The following is a 21,661-nucleotide window of genomic DNA, read 5'->3' on the forward strand; positions in this document are numbered from 1 at the left end:
GTCCAGCCTGGTCTACAGAGTGAGACTGTCTCAAAAATCAAACAAGGATCTGTAGCGACATCTTAGCAGTTAAGAGCGCTGGCTGCTCTCCCAAAAGACAATGGTTGGGTTCCCAGCAGCCACATGGTGGCTCACAACCTTCTTTAACTCCAGTCCCAGGGCATGTGATGCCTGTTCGGGCCTCCATGTACACCAGGCATACACATACTGCACAGACATATACATAGATAAAACCCCCATACGGGTAAAGAAAACGGTTGAGCAGAGATGGGATGTGAACTAACCTTGGCTGTCTGCACCTGCAGGGTCAGAACTGCAGGAACAGGGATCAGGTCCACTAGGAATGGCAGAGCCCAGGTCCCAGCTCCAGGCCTGGTAGGCCCAGGGAACTCAGAACATCTAGACTGTAACTTCCTCTGTCCCAGTCCTAAGTGCTCACACAACAGGGCCAGACATGGTTTGGAATTCTCTCCCATCTGTCCCATGTTCACCTCAGACTATGGAAGGGTTGAGCAGATCTAGGAAGGACCCAGGAGGGCATGGGGGCCCCTCATCTCCAGCTATCCGCACCCCCATTTGTGGTGGCTTAGGCATCCAGGTAGTGGTCAGGGGAATCAGGACAAAGTATGTCCTGCAAAGATAACCCCAGGCCCCTACGGAGTCCAGCCAGCCAGGCTCCCACTCCACGGCACTGTTTCCACACCGGAGTCTATTTAGACAAGAGCAACAAGCTGTTCTGAAGACAGTGGGAACAGGAGGCTCCGTTCGGTAGACCAGGGGCAATGCATTATAAACATTTTCAATTAGCAGTTCATTCTCCTCCAGCACTCAGACCAGGCTCCAGGATGAGAGGGAGGACTTTAAACAGAGCTTCCCTCCCCCTCACTAATGGGGTCAGACTAGAGGGTTTAAGGCTTGCAGATGAGCACTTCAGAGAAGTTCCTGGACTCCCCTTGAGGCAAAGGGCAATACTAGAACCTACAACTCCTGACACCAGGCTTCACCAGCTTCCCTGGGTGCACCCTTTAAGATCTAGAGTGCTGAACTTTGTCTAAAGAAGAGACTTCATACAGGGAGACCCAGTCTGATGGCAGGCACCTAGTTCCCATCCTTAAGAAGCAACCGGATGGCGAAACATCAGGGAATGCCCCGATGATTTTCCTTAATCTGGGCTTTCCCAGGGAATGTAGATGGATGTTGTCGTTTAATTATATTATTAACAGCAGTAATTGCTGCCATTTATTATATGCTGACAGCGAGTTAAACAAATGCCAAATGCTGCACAAAGTTCTCGTGTTATCTTTTTAGCACCCATAATCATATTCTCTCTCTCCCTCCCTCCCTCCCTCCTACAGTAAGGGAAGTTCAAAACAGTTAGGTAGCTTATCTAAAGTAGCCAGCACCCATGGTTAAGTGCCCAGGCTGTAACTTGAACCTAAACACTCTACTCTGAGCCTCTTTGGTTGACACCCACCCTGTGCTCCTTTTTCCTGCCGGTGCCTGACTTTAAAGGGGTTTGTGTCAGGACGGCCCCCCCACCCCACCCCCAGACGTGAGAGGAAAGGAAAAGAGCCAAGGGATGGCCCCAGGCTCCTGTACCCCTGAGCCTGTGTCTTTGATGGGAAGGGAAGAGCTGGTGATAGGGTGGTGGAGAACAGGGGCTCCCCCCTCGTGATTCTTCTCAAAATTCTGATCTAGGGGCTCAAGAGATGACTCAGTTGTGAAGCACACACTGATTGTTCTTCCAAAGGATCCTGGCTCCGTTTCCGGAATTCACATTGTGGCTCACAACGCCCTCTTCTGGCCTCCATGGGCAGAGAATACACCTAGTGCACATACACCTATTGCATATAAAACAAAAGGTTAAAAGAACTAAAACCAAACCAAAGCAACACAATTCTGATCTGCTAGCAGTAGACTTGGCAACACATCAGGCACTTTCTAGACCCTTCCAAAGATGGGGGAGGCGGAGGCCGACAGCCTAACAGGACTAGAGATGCCAAGAGCATGAGAGATTTGGGTTAAATCCTCCAAATGTAGGCAAACATCTGTCCACCTCAAGTCTGGCGCAAGGGCAAGGGCTCTGCTCCACCTCCCAGTGTGAATAGAGATGTAGAGGTCTGCCCACTGTGCCTGCTCTTCTGCAGATGCCCTGCTGTGTCAAGTAAATCTCTCATCAATGAAAAGGAGCAGTAAGGTGATAGGATGAGGGAAAGAGGTGTGTCCAAGCTGTTGCAACCGAGGGCTCCAAGCACAGGGTTTGTATTTGTTGATGTTCCCCAGGTCTGGACTCCGGGCTAACTTGAGCCACTTTATTCCCCGCCAATTGGAAGGAACCCATTGTTGCTATATGCAAAGAACAGGTCATCAGAGGCCAGTACACAGCTCCCGACACGCTTGCACAGGCAGTCTAGGAGGGGCGGCGAGTCGGTCGGAAGCTTCCACGTGGGGGCGCTGGAAGGGCGTAGGAAGGACGGAAACTGGGTCCTGTGGCGTCCCCAGACCGTTTTCTAACAGCGCGTCTTCTCGGCAGCCGAGACCTCTCACCCGAGCCTCCAACCCCACCATTCCTCATTCCTGTTTCTTGCTCCAGGAGGTGAACGAACACTCTAGCCGAATGCGCCTGGCCTCCTGGAGCCGGCCTGTGCAACGGGCCCACGACCCCCCTCCTCTGGCCGAGTGGGCGCTTGGAAGCGTCGGCTTCCTGCCCTCAGCTCGCCCGCGGGATCTAGTGTTTCCCTTTTCTTCCTCGTCTTCTTTTTTTTAATCCCTACTCGCTTGCATCTTTTTCTTCTCGGCTCCGTGATCCTGGCCAAACCGCAGCCTTTAGCAATCCTTCGCGCCCACCCGGCGCCCAGCGAGCCTCACCGAGGCCGCAACCCGCCCCGCGGCCAGAACGCCGCCCCGACCCGGCCGCCCACACGCGGTTGTTCCGGACCTGAACCAGCCGGCATCGGTCGGTGAGGGCTGCTGCCGGCCTCAGCCGATAGGGTGCACTGCTCAGCTCGGTCGGAACTGGGCGCTGCCCAGCTCGGCCAATGGAGGGCGTTGCCTGTCCGAGTGTGCCCGACCTCAATGGGTAGCACGGGAGTCATAACCTGCCGAAGCCCCGCCTATCCCAGACTGCTGGACCCCGCCCACGTTGCGTTTTTCTGAGACTTACCAGGCCCGCACGCATTTCTCCTCCGGTGGCCTTATCCTCCTTGTGGCTTTTGTGGTCCAGCCCAGAAGCTTCTCGGGCCTCAACCTTGCAGCGAAAGGGACTCATCGGCCAGGGCCTCGCCCGGGTGGCCGAGGACACCGGGGCGGGGTTGCGAACCCGGTCGCCAGGCCTTCCAGCCCCAGTCCAACCGCAAACCTAGGGCGATGCTGCAAATAGCCGCGGTTTCCAGCTTGGTGCCCTGCCTCCCTCTTGGCCTTCCGGACCTTTGGGGTTTTCTCTCTCTTCTCTCCGCCTTCTCATCTGTCCGATGCCTCCCGCCTCGTCCACCACATCCTGCCCCAAGCATGGTGGTTCCTTCGCCGGCAAGGTTGGGGGAGCCTCAAGACCAGTGTTGAGCCTGGGAGCACTTTACCCAGTCATTCATGAACTACTTGCCCCGCCCTAGGAGATTTTCAGACTGGGAAACTGAGGCTAAGGTCAATCTGACTGGTCCAGAGGCATGTGCTGAGATTTCCAGGCTAGCCTGCAAGCCCTAATGGCACTGGTATCTAGGCTGCTCCTTTAGATCAAGCCTGACCTGACTGTTTCCACATCTGTAAAATGAAGAAGTGAAAAGTGGTTCCTGTGAGGAAAACCCCAAACAAGAGGGTAGAGGTATTGGGTATCTTGCCCCTGGGGTGATTTCCTGAATCAGGAAATCTACATTTTAGCATGTGCTGGCATTCTAAAACAATTCCCATTGCAGCCCACCAGTGTCTTTCTTCGTCATCTTCCCATTCAGTCCCAATAATAGTAATATAATAGTTAACAGGTCATGGAGGCACATGCCTTTAACACTCAGGAGGCAGAAGCAGGTGGATCTCTGATTTCAAGGCCAGCCTGATCTACAGAGGGAGTTCTGGAACAGCCAGGGCTACACAGAGAAACTCATCTCAAAATAAATAAATAAATAAACAAACAAACAAACAAACAAACAAACGCAACAATAATAGTAGTTAACAGACATTAAATATTTACCATTCCACACTGTGCTGAATGCTCTGCGTGCATTATCTCATTGTATCCTCAGCCTTTTGTTAACCCAGGAGGGTCCTAAGGTTTAGAGGGGTTAAGTAATAGCCAGAGGTCACAATACTCAACAATGATGCTACAAGTGGACCCCGGGTCTCTGAGCACAGGGCCCTTGTACTAGGCTGACAGAGAGAGGGAGGATCTGAACAGACAGGGGCTGAGCATGCTCAGGAACTTGGAGTCTGTAGAAAGAGGGACAGGGAGTTTGTAGGAAGAAGGCACAGGGCCTACAAGCAGAGGGGATAAGTGTGGTTCAGTGTTAGAATGTCATTTTGGCAATCATAAAAAATCACTGAGGGTCAATGACTGACATTTGGTGTCTGAGGCTATTTTCTGGCAAATCTCAGTTCTCACTTGTAAGGAGCCTCACTTCTTTACTGACGCCTCCCCGAGCAAGCAGTGTGTTCTAAGTACACATAGGAGCTGTGATGGGGAGAGTGCAGAAAGAATAGAGATGGAGGGAGGGTTGATCAGCAGTGACATACTGGCACCATATAGCTCCCTTCCCAGTTCTCACAATAGAGATACTCCCCTGGGGGTTGTTCCTGGCAAGCTGTAATCTCCAGGCCCCTTATACCATGCCATTGTGCACCTGTCACGGGAGGGAACTCAGCCAAAGGTAAGGCTGGTATTGCATCAGTGTTAAGCTTTGGGATCAAATGTTGGGGGTGGCTATGGGGAGGTCTAGGCTCTTGATGGTATTGGTCAATCAGCCAGAGAGAACGACTGACTGTTAGTGAAGTAGCTCAAAGATGGGATTAGCCACAGGAAGGAAGCCGAGGAGCTGGAAGGCCTGGAGAACAAGGAGGGATTTCCCACCCACACTGGGGTGGCCCAGTGGAGACTGCTGAAGGAGGTGGCATCAGGCTGAGAGGGGCTGCCCGGACTTCCCAGACAGAGCAGTACTTGCTCACCATGCTGCCCCTCCTTGCCCTGTTTCTCCTGCTTGGGCCATCAGTGTGCACTACAACAGGGGACAGAGAGGAACTGACACTCGGCACAGAAGCAGAGTCCTGGGTGACCGTGAACCTGAAGGTACCTTTCTGAGATGATGGCCCATGGTGGAGGGCTGGGAGATCCCTTCTGAGGCTGCCTGGATAACATGAGTGTACCCCTAACCCTGAAAGACAGGCAGGTCAACTCCCCTGAATGGGGAGGGTCAAGGCCATAAGCCCTGATCTGTCTAGCCACCAGAGGTACATTTGGCTTATACATGTGAGAGCAGTAATTGTATGCTGTGTGTATAGAAACATTTAGTTAACACCTACTATAATCCTTGTACTGTATGTCTGTATCATAAACAGTAACTTGTTTCAACTTCACGGGGAAACTACCATTGTTTTCCCCATTTCACAGATGGGAAAACTGAGGCACAGAGGGCAAGGAGTTTGTCTAAGATGTATTGCTTCAAGAGTACAGTTTCCACCCTAGCTAGGTTCTGACTCTGTATCTTAGCGTCAGGGAATTTCTTTTTGGGGGGGCCAACTGGAACAGGAGCACTATTTTGTCTCACACAGAGAAACACTCCTGACAAGAACTAGTGTTTGACTATGGCAGTATCTGCTAAAGTCCCTGGTACTGTCACTGGAGCCCCAACCTGCTCTGAGATCCAATACCTCTGGCTGAGGTGGACACCCTGACCTTGGAGCTCCCAATCTCTGACCATGAAACCAGGAGAGTAGCTGGAGCCTGTCTCCTCCCAGCAGTCCCGGGAAGAGACACTCTGCTTACATTGCTGAGGTCCCTAGATGCTTGGGGGTCTAGGGATGTGGCTCAGTTGCTAAAGGGCTTGTTTAGTATACATGGAGCTCCAGGTTCAATCCCCAACACCACATAAAACTGCCTGTCATCCCAGCACTCAGGAGGTTGAGGCAGGAGGATCAGAAGTTCAGGGTCATTCTTGACTCCATAGGGAGTTCAGGGTCAGCCTAGGAAGAAAGAGGATTTGAAATGGGACCCCAGGAAAAACCATGCAGAGACAGCTCTGCTAAGGGGTCCTCTCTAGTTTGACTAGGGAAACATGGGCAGTAGATGACAGCAGGCCTGGGAGACCTGGGTTCAGGTCTCAGCTTCTCTACTGAATCCTGCTACTCTCAACCTCAGTTTTCTCCCCTGCAAGACAGAAAGTGACCCTAGCTCATTCTGCAGCTGCGACTTTTTTTTCTTCTGTTTTGAGTCAGTGACAGACATGCAATGTGTGAAAAGTCCTGTTGGATCAGAGAGAACATGGGGCGAGGCCACATGGAAGCGTCATCAATTCCACATGGCATTCGCAGTTCTGGTTTCCACCTGCAGACAATAGCTCATAGTGCAGGAGCGAATCTTGTCCCCTCCTCTCTCCTTTAGCGCCTCTCTGCCAGGCTAGGCTAGGCTAGATGGCCAGAAGTCCTGACAGACTCACTGCGGTTGCTAGGTGTCATTACCAATAGGATGATCTCATTGCTCCAGTTCCGAGGGTGCCCAGGGCTTCCTGGGTAAAATAGGATAGTCCCCCTAACATTCCCCACGCCCCTGGCAGAAACCTGGTGGATAGAAAGGTCTGCTCTATTTCATTCGTAAAAGACCACTCTTCCCAGTTCATGCTTGAAGGATGCCCTTTATGAAGGCAAAGTGGTTTTTGCAAGCTTTTCAAAGATGGGCCTAAATCTCCAAAGAGACTTTTCTCTGGTTTCTGGCTAGGCTGGGCGACTCCAGCTGGCGACAGCTGCCCCAGCCACTTACAGCTCAGGGAGGAGACAGATTGGGAGGCTAAATTAGGCCAAGACTCAGAAAACAATCTATCGTGAAAACCTGGTGTGTCAAGCCCCAAACAGCCCATGGGGCTTCCCTGACTCCCAGCTGGGTCCCTGGAGTCCTGAGATCCTACACCAGCTGAGTCTGAGCTGTCCCCAGTTCCCAGCCTTGATGTAAAGGTGGTTCCTACCTGTCTCTGTTCAGAGATGGTCATAGGGACTCCCCCAGATTCAAGGTCATAGACAGAGTGGGAAGAGAGAACTTAGGTCTATAGCTAGCTATTGGAATGTTTGCTAATCGGGCTAGGCTAGAGGATTAAAATGGCTTTTTCTGGGTCAATAGCTCCATCCAGACCCCATGTAGAACTTCCAGGCTGCCCAGCTCTAGGGAGGTTAAGTCTGGGACAATAGAGGAGAGAACAGTCATTTAGCCCTGGTTGCCCTGCAATGTTAAGTGGCAGCCACTTCTGGCTGGTATTTCTCAAGACCTTTGAATCCTGCTTCAGCATCTCCTGTGTTACCCCAATTAAGGTTACTAGCTCCCTCAGTTTCCACATACGTAAAATGAACAGGGGTCACATGCCCCACCCCTTTTCAAGACAGGATCTCTCTGTGTAGCCCTGGCTGTCCTCAAATTAGTTCTGCAGATCAGGCTGGCCTCCAACTCAAGAGATCCACCTGCTCCTGCCTCCTGAGTGCTGGCATGAAAGGTGTATGCACCTCCCCCCCCTGCCCCCCTCCACCTCCCAGCCACACGGATTTTTAAAACAGTCTTACTATGTATACCTAGCTGACCTGGAACTACATATAGACCAGTATAACCTCCAGTTTCTGCCTTTGTGTGTGGTGGTGGTAGTGTTTTTGCTATGTAGCTCAGACAATGCTCTTGCCTCAGCCACTCAAGTGCTAGGGTTACCATCATATGCCACCATGCCCAACTCCAGTCTTAATGGTAGTTATATTTATGCTGAAACTCTGACTGTTTGAGAGCCTGCCCTTTGATCCAGATGGCTTAGGTTCAAGTTCTGACTCCACTTCTTTTTGAACATATTATTTCATCTCTATGTACCTGTATATCTTCATCTGTAAAATACTGACAGCAATAATAATGGGCTATTTTCATGAGGTGAGTTACCAAATGAAAATGCCTAGGACAGTACCAGGAACACAGCAGGTGAAATTTTATATCATCATCAATATAATGTTTGAGGGGGCTGGAGAGATGGCTCAGAGGTTAGGAGTACTGGCTGCTCTTCCAGAGGACCTGAGTTCAATTCCCAGCAACCACATGGTGGCTCACAACCATCTGTAATGAGATCTGGTGCCCTCTTCTGGCATGCAGGCAGAACACAGTATACAAAATAAATACATATTAAAAAACAAAACCCAAAACAATGTTTGGGGTAAATATGCAAAAGAGCCTAGTGCCGGGCAGTTGAGATGGTTGTGGCTCCCCATCCATCTCCTTGTCAGCGCCACACTCTAATGCTAACTCTGCTTCTCCAGGGAATCCCTGTTGCCAGCATTGAACTCCAGCTTCAGGAGACAAAGAGAAGCAGAACTCGCCAGTTCTATGGTCTGATGGGGAAGCGGGTAGAGGGTGAGTGCCAAAGCCAGTGGGCATAGTTCTGACTGGCTTCTGCAACATGCCCATGGGATGGTGAAGGACACTGTCCCTATCAGTCATAATCTAAACAGGATGTTTTGGAGAGTGACAATGGCAATGTCCAGCACACGAGGAGTGAGACTGAGGCTTTACACCCTGGCTCCAGACCTGGCTGTTGGGAAGTGTTGTGAAATGGACAGCAGCATCTAGATATGAGCTAGGCAAGCTTTCCATCCAGTTCAGGGCAGTCAAGAACAGTTACTGTGTGCCCAAGGGTACTGGATACAAGAAAGCTGTCCCAGGAGACAAACATAAGTCATACTAGACAGAGCTCAGTTTCTTTCAGCTTACTTTTTTTCTTCAGTGATGTCCTGAGTGGTCATGCTCAGGTGCTTTTGCTGTCCATTTGGAGCACATTGGCTGCATCAAAGTAGGAAATATGTGCACTTTTTGTTGTTGTTGTTGTTTCAGACAGGGTTTCTCTGTAGCCTTGGCTTTCCTGAAACTCACTGTGTAGACCAAGCTGGCCTTCAACTCAGAGATCCACCTGCCTCAGCCTCCTGAGCGCTGGGACTAAAGGCGTGCGCCACCAACACCAGGTGTATACTTTTGACCAATAGTTTCACATCAGAGAATTTTAAGTTTGTATGAGAATGTCACATGAGCCCTGAGATGTTTGTACTACAGGGTGCATTACCAAGTTGTTCATAACAGCAAGGATTTGCAAAACGTAGGACCACCAGTGGGGGAAAGGCCAAAATATGGAACATAATTGGGACATGGTGACATATGACTGTAAACCAAGCACTTGGTAGGTGCATACAAAATGATTAGAAGTCCAAGGTAATTTTTTTGGCTACATAGTGAATTTGAGGCCAGCCTATGCTAGAGGAGACCCTGTCTCAAAAGGAGTGGGGGGCATAATCAGGGAATTGGCTCAATTAGTGAAGTTCTTGCTACACAAGTATGAGACCCTGAATTTAAGACTCAATACCCACATGAAAAGCTAGGCAGCATGCCTGTAATCCCAGCACTGGGGAGGTAAAGACAGGGTGATATTAGAGACTTGCTGGCCAGCCAGTCAAACCAAATTAGTAAGCATCAGGCTCAGCAAGAGGCCCTGCCTCAAAAAAAAAAAAAAAAAAAAAAAAAAAAAGAGTGAACATTGATTTAGGAAGACAATTAATGTTTGCCTCTGACTTGCATTTCTGTACAAACACACACACTAAAAACAAACAAAACTTGTGACGACATTAAAAATGATGAAGCACTGAGCTTGGCATGGATCTCAATGGTAAAAGGGGCGTGCTTGCCATTTCTAAGCCCTTAGGTTTAATTCCCAGCACAAGCAACACAAACAAAATGCTTAAGCTGGCTGGGTGACACATGCCAGTAATCCTAGCACTCAGGAGGCAGAACAGGATGCTCACTGCAAGTTCCAGGCCAGCCTAGACTACATGGTGAGGCTGTTTCAAAAACATTTTTTCCCTTCAGCACAATAGAACCTCACCAGACCTCTATGGCAACAACACCCCCATAAGCCCAGTAGGTAACTGAGGTCCTGATATTAAGTACTTTTCCCAAGGATGCCTCCTGGCTGGTGCCAAGTCCCAGTGATGCCAATCCATGCATGCTCTACTGTCTCCTATGGGAACATTCCCACTGTCATGCAAGGACAATGGGGATAGAGTTCCCGTAAGAGCCCCTCACACTCTCACTAAGCCTCCGGGAAGCAGTACAAATTTCATCCCCTTTTTCCTCCCAGGAATACGTCCGAACCAGCCAAAGGAAAGAATGGGTGAGTGCTGCCCTGGTCTACCCTCAGCATGCTCCCTGGGGTGGGGCACATTGTGCTGGCCATTAGCCACCCTGGAATTAGCAGTGACGCTCTGGCTGGGGGCATGCCTGGCTGGCACTGCTGTACCATTAAGGACTGCTGTGACTTGACCAGAAGATGGATTTTCTGGTTATTTCCCTAGAGGGTGGGATATGCATGCCTAGGGAGTGCCTGTAGGGGTAGGAGACCAGGCCAGAGCTTCAGAATTACCAGGTAAGCAAAGGATCAACTAGGAAGAGCTCAGCGATTCAACCCCTTGCTCCTTGAGGATGTTAGAACTGCAAATCCAGGTAGGCTTTATTCTGCTTAAGCCCTTCAGCAGAAAGGGACTCACAAAAGGGGTTGGGTGTGATGGCTCACACCTGTAATCTCAGCACTTGGGATGCTGAGGCAGAGGGATTACAAAGTATAGGCCAGCCTGAACTACAAAGCAAGAGCCTATCTCAAATGAATTGAAACAACACAGAAAACACCAGCTTGTACCCACAACTGCTGAATGCAGTGTGAAACATGCCGAGCCCCTTCATGCCTTCTGGGGCTGGTTACTGATTTCACAGCTCCATCCTTAGCAGCTAATGTGGGACTGCCCCTCCCCTGAGCAGGCTGCTTGTCTCCATGGCCTGGGAATGATGGTCTCCTAGGCACACTGCATTGTGCAGTCCTGTGTTGTCACATGGTTGTCGTTCCCAACCTGGCAACTCTGCACAGCAAGACCCAGGGCTTTGGTCACTCTACAGTCTTAATACTCAGTCTAGATTCTGAACATGGGAATATTGGTGAAAGAACTAGCAAGAGGGTTTCATGAGTAAAGCCATGGATGAATGAAGGGATCCAGGGCATTGCTTCACCTCCCACAAGTGAGGATGGTGGCATTTGGAAGGCCCAGCTCTACTCTGCCTGTCCTTAGGGAACCCTCCTTTACTATTCCTTTTTTCTCTACCTCTTCTTTCTCCCTCACCAGGGTATCAGCTGGGACGAATAATGCAGGAACTCCTTGGTGAGAGAGGTCTGTCAATAGAAGGTAGGAGAAGGCATCTAAAGGGTGACAAGGGCATCATGGGAAAACAGCCAGGCACCCTGTTGCCATCAGATAGAATAGGCTCCCACATCATTCTATCCTGCAGAAGGGTCCATGGGAGGTGGGAGCTGTGGTACAAGGGATGGGAGGCCTCTGCTGGTCTTTGTGAGTGCCACAGCACGTGTGTACAGGTCAGAGGTCACCTTGGAAGAGTTTTTCTACTTTCATCATGTGCCAGAGACCCAACTCGAGTGGCTGCATAGTGACAGATATCTTCTGAGCCATTTTGCCAGTCCTGATGATCTTGAAGCTGTATCTTCCCCAGCCCATGCCCTCTAAGGTTCTGTGGAGCCATAGGATGTGATGTTCTGCAGACATCCCCTATCTTCTGTCTGTGAAGTCCTACTTGTTGAGCCCTAGGTCAGGAATTTAGTCTTTAGAAATTCTTGGTCAACAACTGCCATTAAGTGAGCAGCCACATGAGAGAAGTGATACCCTGTGCCCCCAAACAGGAACTGTACCCTCAAGTGGTCCCTGAAAGCCAGGCATCAAAATAAATGACTCAGTCTGGGGGAGGTGCAGAGAGCCACTGAGCCATCACAAGGGCAGCGGATCCAACAGTGACCAGATGCAGGTCACACTGAGCTCCAAGTGATTTCAGTGTGGTACCTGACTTATTTCGGGGTCCTCTTTCTTCCTTGGTGGAGCATCGGCTACTGGGAAGAAAGGCAGGAATGAACTGCCTCTCTGGCTCTGAGATGTTCTCAGGGTCTTTCAGAGGATATCTGGAACTCTATTAAGTTGAAATGAATGTTCTATATGCATAGGGTAAGCTGGTTTCTTAGAGACATCATTTTCTAGGGACAGAAAGTAATTTGCCCTAAGCCACACAGTGAGCTAGTAACAAAACCAGTTTCCTGGTCAGTGACAATTCCATTCCATGTCCCAGAAAAATCTTTTGGACTTTAGAGTTCCATTCCCTTCTCTATGGAGGATGACCGAGGGCTGGCTGCAGATGTGGCAGATAAACCCGTAATTTCACTGCTCTAGGAACCTGCAGACAGGAGACACACCACCAGGGTGCAAGGCCCGGAGCAGTGACCAGAGAAGACCTTCAGAGTCAAAGAGGGAGACCAGACTCTCTCAATCACCAGCAACACATAGCTCTTTTCCTGGGCACAGAAGAGGATGGCCAGGGTTCTGAGTGAGCCCCAAAGGATGCCATGGCCATCTTTCCCTGAGCATCACAGATGAAGAGCTGCAGGCCAACGGTGGTCTGGTGTCTTCTGTCCTCGGCTCGGGCTCAGCTCAGGCATTCATGCAAAGAACCTGCATTACTTTGGGGACTCTTGGCATCAGGTAGCAATGGCACACAGAGCAGCGCTGCCTCGCAGGTGGGAGCGCCCTAGCTCTCCCCTGCACCCAGGCTCTATGTATTACAGAATAAGCTTCACACTCTATATCCCATGCCCAGCAAACAGTGGCGCTCAATAAACAAGTGAGCAGTAACGAGTAGCTTTCTTGGCCGTATGGGATAGAGGGCAGGATGTCAGAATAGCAGAGAGCACTCTCTGCCCAGGTCCATCCTCAGGTGGGAAAAGACCTTGGGGCCTGGCTAAGAATGGCAATACAAACAGAAATATCCTGATGGGGAAGGCACTGCATGCATTTGGGGTGGGAAGGAGTGGGGTCAGGTGCCTTCTTCTCCTTAGGTTCCTGACACACGCCAGCCTAAAGAGGTCACCGTCTGAGCTGATGATATGGCTTAGTGGGTTAAGGCACTTGTTGCCAAACCTGACAACTTGAGTTTAATCCCTAGGACCAAGTTTCCAAGTTGTCCTTTGACCTCTACATTCACATCATGACATGAGTGTACCAACACACACACACACACACACACACACACACACACTAAAGCTAAAAGATTTTTTTAAAGGAGTCACCCTCTCCAATTCAGTCCTCCTGATTGCAATTTGGTCTCAGGTCAATCCTCTTGTATAAAAGCTTTGTCCCATTTCAGGATAGAGTTCCAGAAAGACAGAATGGCTCCAATCTGTGGGGGAAACCCTTGCCAATGACAGAGGACCCTGTTATGTCTAGCAACATCAGAAGCTAAGCATGGTGCTATTTATCTGTAGTCTCAAGCCTAAAAGCCTGATGCTTGAGCCCAGGAATTCAGATTAAACATCATGTCGAAGCTCTATCTCAAAAAATAAAATAAAAATGATGCTGTTCCAGTGAGATGGCTCAGGGTAGAGTGCTTGCTGCCAAACCTGATGCAATCCCCAAGACCCACCTGGTGGAAGAAGAGACGTGATTCTCAACTTATCCTCTGATCACTCACATGTGGTAAGTCACACGTGTACACACACCCCGTTTTTCAAGACAGGGTTTCTCTGTGTAGCCTTGGCTGTCCTGGAACTCACTTTGTAGACCAATCTGACCTTGAACTCAGAGATCCCCTCTTGAGTGCAAGCACCTCTATGCCCAGTTAATAAGTGTAATTTTTGATAAGTCCCTTAATCAGAATGAAATCTAAGGGGAAACACTGGAAATAAGATTGCTAAGGGGACAGAAGATAGCTCAGTCAGAAAAGTACTTGCCATGTAAGCATGAAGACCTTAGTTTGACTCCCAGAATTTATATATAATGGTGGTGACACACACCTTTGGTCCCAGCACTTGGGAAGCCAGAGACAGGCAGATCTCTATGAGTCTGAGGCCAGCCTGTAGAGTGAGTTCCAGGACAACCAGGGCTACACAGAGAAACCCTGTCTGGAAAAACCAACCAACCAACCAAACATACTAACAACAAAAAGAAACGGGGCATGATAGAATTTGTAATCATGGTGCTGGGAGCAGAGGGCAAAGACAGGTGAGCTCTATGCCAATGAGAGCCCTGACCTTAAAACACGTGTTTGGCACCTGAGAAACAACACCCAAGAATTACCCTCTAGCCTTCTCATGCTGTGTACACACATGCAAGTACGCAAGTATACACAGGAACATAAATGATAGGGGATGAACCAGGAACACATTGGAATTACATGGGTGGGGTTAACAGCAAAGGAAGTTCATTCACTCATTCATTGCACCACCAAAAAAGAGAAAAAACTCCATCATCCATATCCGTCACCCCAAAGAGGAAATGGTTATTTTCCCCAGGCCCCTGATCCTCTCTCTACATGTGACTGGGATGGGGGGGTAGAGTTTATTAAACAGGAAGGAAGGTAGGCATTTGAATGCCTGGGTGTGACCACAGAGGCTACTGAAGAGAAATGACCAATTAAATCAAGACTACCATTTTTTCTCGCAGCCGGAGATGGCTCTGAACTTGCAATCTTCCTGTAGGCTCAGCCTCCTGAGTGCTAGAATTACAGTTCTGTACACCATGTCCAGCCAGCCTTTCACTAGACCTATAGCAAACCTGTTCTAAGACTTTCTGTTTACCGTAAGATCCAAGCCAACCTCAAGGATTTCTTCTTTCTCACACATAGAGACAAATATGGGAACAGGGGACAGTATGGACTTCTTCCTTGGAGTCTGTCCTTACAGCAGAATTTCCCAGTTGATATGCTTCATCCGCTCACCTCCCAATCCTAGAAACATCCCAAGTGTACATTCCAACCACAGAAGCACACCCACTCAGGATGTCATCCCAGGATGGCTCCCTACAGTCACCCGACTTGAGACTCTGCAAGGGAGATGACTTTTGTTCTGATGTTTCAAGTTTGGGAGGTTTAGGAAAAATAAAATTCACAGAGTAGGCTAGTACTGGATGGGAGCTCAGATGCCACTGGGTATTTGAAAGCCTTGGAAACCCTAATGGCTTTTGGGAGAGAACTGAGATGCACCAATTCTGGAAGCCCACTTCTGTGCACTTAGCCTCTTTCAAAGCTGGCACATTACCCCAAAGCTCCTCATCTCTGCATATAACACTGCTGCCATTTGAGTGATTTTTAGTGTGTGGCAACGCCAGTTTCTTTGTAAAGGTTTCTCGTTGGTAATCATCCATTCAGCTGCCTCTGAGATTTCTCCACTTCTTTCCATCCCCACTCTGCTAAGTGGTAAGATGACGTTGGTGCTTTAAGTACTGAGCTTGTCCTTCAACATGGTGGGTTTCCAAGGGATCGGTCTCTTGCGAGCGACACAGTATAGGTAACTGAAACAGTGGCTGCCCGAGTAGACAGTTATAGTTCTGAAACTCAGCATGACTCAAGTGAGTGTAGTGCCTCACACCTGAAATCCCAGCATTCAGAGGTGGAGGCAGGAGGATCAGGAATTCAAGGCCAGCCTGTGAATTCCTGAGCTAGGTTGGGAATGACATCTCCAAGAGCCCTAAGTGTGGGTTTTTGGTGCTGTCAGCTGGAGTGCCTCAGTCCTGCCTAGTCTCTCCAAAATGCCTCAGGCCAGCTTTGCTTCTGGTCTACCAGCACCAAACTCCAAAATCCCAAGTCCAACACACACTTGAGGAAAGTGAGCCACTCACAAGGGCCTCCATACACACAGGGATGCAGCAGTGTCTAGCACGCTCTATACTGTGAGATAAGAAGAAGTTCAAGGTAAGCCGTTTCCAGAAACAAGCCCTCCCCTACTGGAACTTGAGTTGTAGAGAATAGAGATGTTTCTCTCTCACATGGAACACTCAGGAGGCACCATCGAGCCAAAGTGGTCAACAGCCCAGGTTATTTTCTCTACTCCAAGGCTCAAGTAAACAAAGTCCAGGCATCCAAACATGTACCTGAAGGCACCGCACAGGAGGGGAGGGACAGACTGACGCTTCGCCCAGGGGGCCATTTCCCTCACTGCCCAGCCTTGTTTCTGGTTTAGTGACATTCATTGGCATTGCTTAAGATACCACAAAGGAAGTGAGCAATTTACACTCCTCCCCCATCAGTCTGGGAGAGGCAGTCATATGCAAGCTTGTGGCCAAAAGACCTGAAAGCAAAACCCAATTCCTAGCACACATCACATGTTATTATTTAGCCAAGGTGTTTTCATCTTCTATTCTCAAGACACCCTGTGAGGCCCAGCAGCCAGTGAGCCAGACCTTCCTCTATTCTTCACTCACCAGAATTGGTTCTTTGTGTTCAAGCACACTCCAAGAACTAGTTCAGAGTCTTGAGTAAGGATGTGTTTCCTACTTTACCATGGAGGCTTCTCAAATCAGGCTTCAATAATCCCATGTCTGGGAAGAGACTGCAAAGGCAATTTCCTGAACTATAAACAAATGTGTGCATATTTGCATAGATGTACACACATACACACACCCTAATTCATTTTTCAGCTTCCCAAAGGCCAGAAACAAACAGAAAAGAGGATGGTGGCCCAGAGCCCTGCTGCCTGACCCTGTTACAAGAACAGCCACTCTAACTAATCATTTGACTTGGCAACTACTCTTCAGAGGAAGAGCAGGAAGGTCTAGGACTACTCTTATACAGCAATCCAAATGCTCATTTCCATTGGTTTCATGTTCCAGAAGTGATGTGTGCTGCAAGCAAACTGTGTTCTATTTTTGTTTATAGGCTTTAGATGCTCCATAGCCCTAACCAGATCTAGACCTGTGGTTCTCAACATGTGTGTCATGACCTTTTGGGGGTCAAAAGACCCTTTCACAGGGGTTGCATTATTAGATATCCTGCATATCAGACATTGACATTATGATTCATAACAGTAGAAAATCTACAATTATGAAGTAACAACAAAAGTAGTTTTATGGTTGGGGTCAAAACATGAGGAATTGTATTAAAGGGTGGAGGCATTAGGAAGGTTGAGAACCGGATCTAGACCAACCAGCCTGACAGACAACTCCATTCCAGCAGTACCTGATCCCAGCTATACAATCTGTTTACAACTACAGGAACTAAAGACAGCCAAGCCCAAGACGGAAGCACCACAGCATTCTATAAAGTGTATACTACACTGCTAAAATTGACTCAGCAGGACTCATTATTCTCATAAGAAATGGGAAAACAGCAGAGGCATCAGGTAACCAGACCTCACCACGGCATGGCTTCTGGAGCGAGAGAAGCAAGGCTCTTATTCAGTATCTGAAAGTACTCAGCAGAGTAATAAGTACTTTTGCAAAGAAGCCTCTAGAAACATGGCTGTTTCTAACAAATGTATCTACCTAGAAGATAAAGGATGATTAGACATTAGGAAGCCCGACGCAGAAGGTGCTATGATAGAGGTAGTACAGATCTCAAGTGGGGCAGAATGAGCATCCTGACTTCCTGGCTCCTGTGCTGCAGTAGGCTCCAGGCTTCCTTCTGTATAACCAATATGAGCAAACTACATGTAGCTAATACAGGGGTCCAGGTAAGTAGTAAGCGCACAGATGCTGCCCCACACAGGTATCCCCCCCACGGGAATCAGACCCAGGAACAATTGTAGACTATCGTTCCAGATTTCTTCCACAGGTGGGAAAGCCAAGTGGGCTGTCAAGGGAGGCGAACACTCCCATATTGATTAGTGTCAAACGTTAGTGGTGATGGCTCCAGATAGTGCAACCTTTGTCTTTCAGCATCCAATTCTCATGGTCCATGTTAAACAACTTTTTTTTTTTTTTTTTTTTTTTTTTTGGGGAGTCAGGGTTGTGTAGCTTTGTATACCAGGCTGGCCTCACGCTCACAGAAATCTACCTGCCTATCTCCCAAGTGCTAGGACTAAAGGTGTGCGCCCCCACAGCCTGGCTATTAACTACCTTTTTATCTTAAACAATTTTCCCTTTGCTGCAAACGTTCACAACTGCAGTAGGAAGGCCTGCCAGTGAGCAAATCCACCCCAAACACAGCTCACCTTCCACCACAGATAGATGGTAGTGCCCAGCCTCCCTGTTCCTGCCCAAACAAACACAAGCAAAATGTGACTGTCTGCAGAAGCACAATCTAGGTTGGGTAACGATTAGAGGTGACAGGACTCGCAACTGGTGTACATACTGGAGAAAAGGGACACGAGTGTCTGGCTCCCGTGAGCACTCAGGGCACCTCCACCCCTTACTTTCCATTGCTTCCACCCCCAAACCAGAGGCAGAAGAATCAGCTAAACCAGCTAGCCACTATTGAGCACAACTAGTTCTTAGAGCCAGACAGAGGCAGATTCCATTTGTTCTACCAATTAGGAAGGAGTTCAGAGTAAACGCTCACTCACTCTGTCAACAATCTATTTCACAGGGGAAAACGATCCACAGCTACAAACCCCACTCCTAACACTCCACCGAGCCATTAGCCACAGATCAATCAAGCCACTTCCACATCTAAACAAGCCTCAGATTAATCAGACTTGAGCAGAGAACATGCTTTATTGAGTAGATATAGAAGAGCACATTCTACCACATGTGGGGAAGGGTTCAGCATCTGTAAAAGGCCTTGACCCCTTAAGAAAAACCCCCAGTGAAGCGGCATTTGGATACATTTTTAACAGTGACACTGAAACTGGAGGGCGCTGCCACTGGACATGCTTAAAATCAGCTCCCTCCAACCCACAGTGAATGTTAGTAGTGTACAGAGATGACAAGAGAAAGGCACAAATGACCAGAGTTAGGATTGTGGTGAGGGTGCCACGTGAAGACAGCAGTGCTGGAGGAGACCGAGTTGGGAAGGGTGACATGTCAGACATCCAAAGCTGCCCCAAGATAGCAGGTTATATAATGGGACAGGGAGAAATTAGAGGGAACATTTCTTCCTTCACTTAACACCACCAAAAATAGGAAACCAGAGAACAGGATGATGGTGGCAAGTCCCAAAAGGGAAATGAAGTTCTTGGAGGGATAGAAGCACTTCAGCCAGTTTTAGGGGGAGGCACTGTTGAAAGGGGAAGCAAACCGTAGTGGTGTGGCCACTCTGTCTTGCTGAGTCATGGGCTGAGAAACAGAAGTCGTTTTCAAGCACTTTCCACTTCTCCCAGGAAGCTCTGGACAAAATCAGTGCAATTTATGTGGAAGTACAGCTGCCCTATGCCAGACTGGCAAAGGCAGGTGGAAATGTCTGCAGTGTGATTAATCAATTAACTTGTGGCACAAAAGAAAACTGTTAAAGTATTTGGCAACTGCCAACATAAAAGGGGGCAAGAAGTAAAAAGAAAGAGGGGGGCATTCATTTTCTGCCGTGGAAAAAAAATTAACCATTTCCTTCCAACAAGATACTGCCCCAGTGCCCACAAGTGAATACAAAGGAAAAAAACATGGAATCACCACCTCTTCTTCCTCTTCACCCCGTCTCATTCAGATAGACCAGGTGCTGTGATCTCCTGGGAAATGCTTCAGGAGTACCTAGCTCACGTCAGCCTGATCCTGACCAAAGGCAAGTCATTGGATAAATACGGAGGGAAAAAAAGAGCAACCATAAGATGAAATCCAGGATGAATGGACCCCTCCCAGTAGACATACATATACTCACAAGTGCTGCCTCTTCCCCACCCTTCACGAAGAATGTGTAAGGAATAACTGCAAAGGGCCCTTCGGTGGCAACCATGTTTGGAGGTCTGGTGACCAGGCAGGAAAAAGCACTAGCACAAAGTTCAGGACACAACAAACCTCACGGAGCTAAAGAACATGAGGAGGGAACCAGTGACTGGACAGGTACAGTACCATAACACAACTCCTTGGGTCAGTGCTATGAGGATCTGTACTTGAGCCTAATACAGATCCGTCCAGGCAACCTCACTGAGGCCGAAACAACAGTTCCTCAGAACTAGTGTCTGCAGTGTACACGAAGGTCGGAGCCAGGACAGTCCTGAGGGGGGGGTGGCCTTCCCAAAGGATACTGTACTTGCCAATCACAAGAGCAACAGAAATGACAGACAGATCCCTAGGGTACGGATTCCTACTGCTAGGGCTCGCTGGCTCAGAATGACAGGTCACTTTAAGTGCCCTTGGGAGGGGTCCATTTTAAGCAGCTTGGATCCATGGTCTTATTGGAGTTGGACCTTTTGGCCTCTTTGGCTATCCATTCATCTATCAGGTCCTGTGAAGAAGAATAAATGAGCAACTATTACATACATGGAACTAACACACTTTAAAACAGAGTCCAAAATGACTAGGGACAGATTCACCCAGGTTCCAATAATATATTTAAGGTAAAACATGATATTATCTTTGGATTTGCAAACTGCTTTCCTCTCTAATCTATTTCTTACTATTTCTGCATTCAATGAGAATTGAAAACTATAAATTCATTTATGCTTATTACATGTAACTAAAAATGCAAAATGGCATGAGCTGAGGTGGCATTTGACAAAATAATCCCAAACCATTTATGAGAGAGAATCCTCGAACTTATGAGAACTTGCATGGATGGACAAAAGTGTTAGGCCACACAAAGCTGCTTAGCTTGTGTCATCCAGATCTGACAGAGCTTATCCAAAGCTCAGATAAGGACAAGGGAGGAAATAAGCTTAGCAACAAAGGCTACGTGGACCTTGCTGCCAGCTGGAACGAGGCTAGGAGCTTCCAATCACACCCTCTAAGGGAAGTAAACTGTGGATAGTGCAGCCACAGTGAGCTTTGTTAAGCTCTGAGGACACCACAGGCAGTTGAGGGAACTCTCACCTGTCTCTTTAAAACTAGGTGCTTGCCTTTCCAATACTTAAGCATCTGAAGGGCTTGCAGAGTGCTGACAATGTCCACAGGATTCACAGCTGTTTCCTGGCTGATTTCTGTAACAGAGGCACTACTGAGATCGCAGCTGAAGCACAGACCCCCACACCCATGTCTCCCAAAGCCCCGTCTCATGTAGTTTTCCAGAGCCCAAATCTGTGGCACTTAGGCTACTTGATCAAAATGTTTGACCAGCCCAAGAAACAACCAAAAACAGATTTAATGGCAAAAAGCTACTCTGGGCCCCTTAGAAATCAAGGTCAATCTTGATTAGAAATTCTTCCTGTGAAAGGGCCAGATGTCTTCCCTAAAATTCTAATGCTTCGAAATACTTCAATCTTTCTTCTTGATTTCTAAAGATATGATATATATTCATGTGTGTATGTATGTATTTCACGTATATGGATGTTTTGCCTGGATGCATGCCTATGTGTGCCTAGAACTGGATTTACATACAGTTGTGGGCCACAACATGTGAGCTATGAATTGGATTCCTCCAGAAGAGCAGCCTGCTCTTAACTGCTGAGCCATCTCTCCAGGTCCTCCTCTTGGTTTTTACAAGAACTGAGTGTTAACAATTCCAGATGGGAAAAAAAAAACACTCTATGACCATTCCCAGGACCCAATGTTCCAGGATCTT

The 21,661-nt window shown here is 48.5% G+C and overlaps 2 protein-coding genes across 6 annotated transcripts in view; one reads left to right on the forward strand and one right to left on the reverse strand.

The window, feature by feature from the left end:
* Positions 1 to 5,074: 5,074 nt before the first annotated feature.
* Positions 5,075 to 12,672, forward strand: Tac4 (tachykinin precursor 4). Its single transcript, XM_051182756.1, has 6 exons — positions 5,075 to 5,269; positions 8,473 to 8,566; positions 10,338 to 10,510; positions 10,678 to 10,699; positions 11,371 to 11,430; positions 12,478 to 12,672. The coding sequence occupies exons 1-6, from the start codon at positions 5,150 to 5,152 to the stop codon at positions 12,633 to 12,635; spliced, it is 627 nt and encodes a 208-aa protein (XP_051038713.1). The 5' UTR covers positions 5,075 to 5,149; the 3' UTR covers positions 12,636 to 12,672.
* A 6,035-nt stretch (positions 12,673 to 18,707) lies between these two features.
* Positions 18,708 to 21,661, reverse strand: part of Kat7 (lysine acetyltransferase 7) — a 35,310-nt gene continuing 32,356 nt past the window's right edge. For all 5 annotated transcript variants that reach the window (XM_051205185.1, XM_051205036.1, XM_051205267.1 and 2 more), the window contains 2 exons: positions 20,974 to 21,080; positions 18,708 to 20,389 (listed from right to left, as the gene is read on the reverse strand). In XM_051205185.1, the coding sequence (XP_051061142.1) occupies positions 20,288 to 20,389; positions 20,974 to 21,080 (209 nt within the window). In that variant the 3' untranslated portion in view covers positions 18,708 to 20,287. The remainder of the gene's footprint in view (positions 20,390 to 20,973; positions 21,081 to 21,661) is intronic.

This window comes from Phodopus roborovskii, unplaced genomic scaffold, assembly GCF_943737965.1.
Source record: "Phodopus roborovskii unplaced genomic scaffold, PHOROB, whole genome shotgun sequence".
NCBI classification, from domain to species: Eukaryota; Metazoa; Chordata; class Mammalia; order Rodentia; family Cricetidae; genus Phodopus; species Phodopus roborovskii.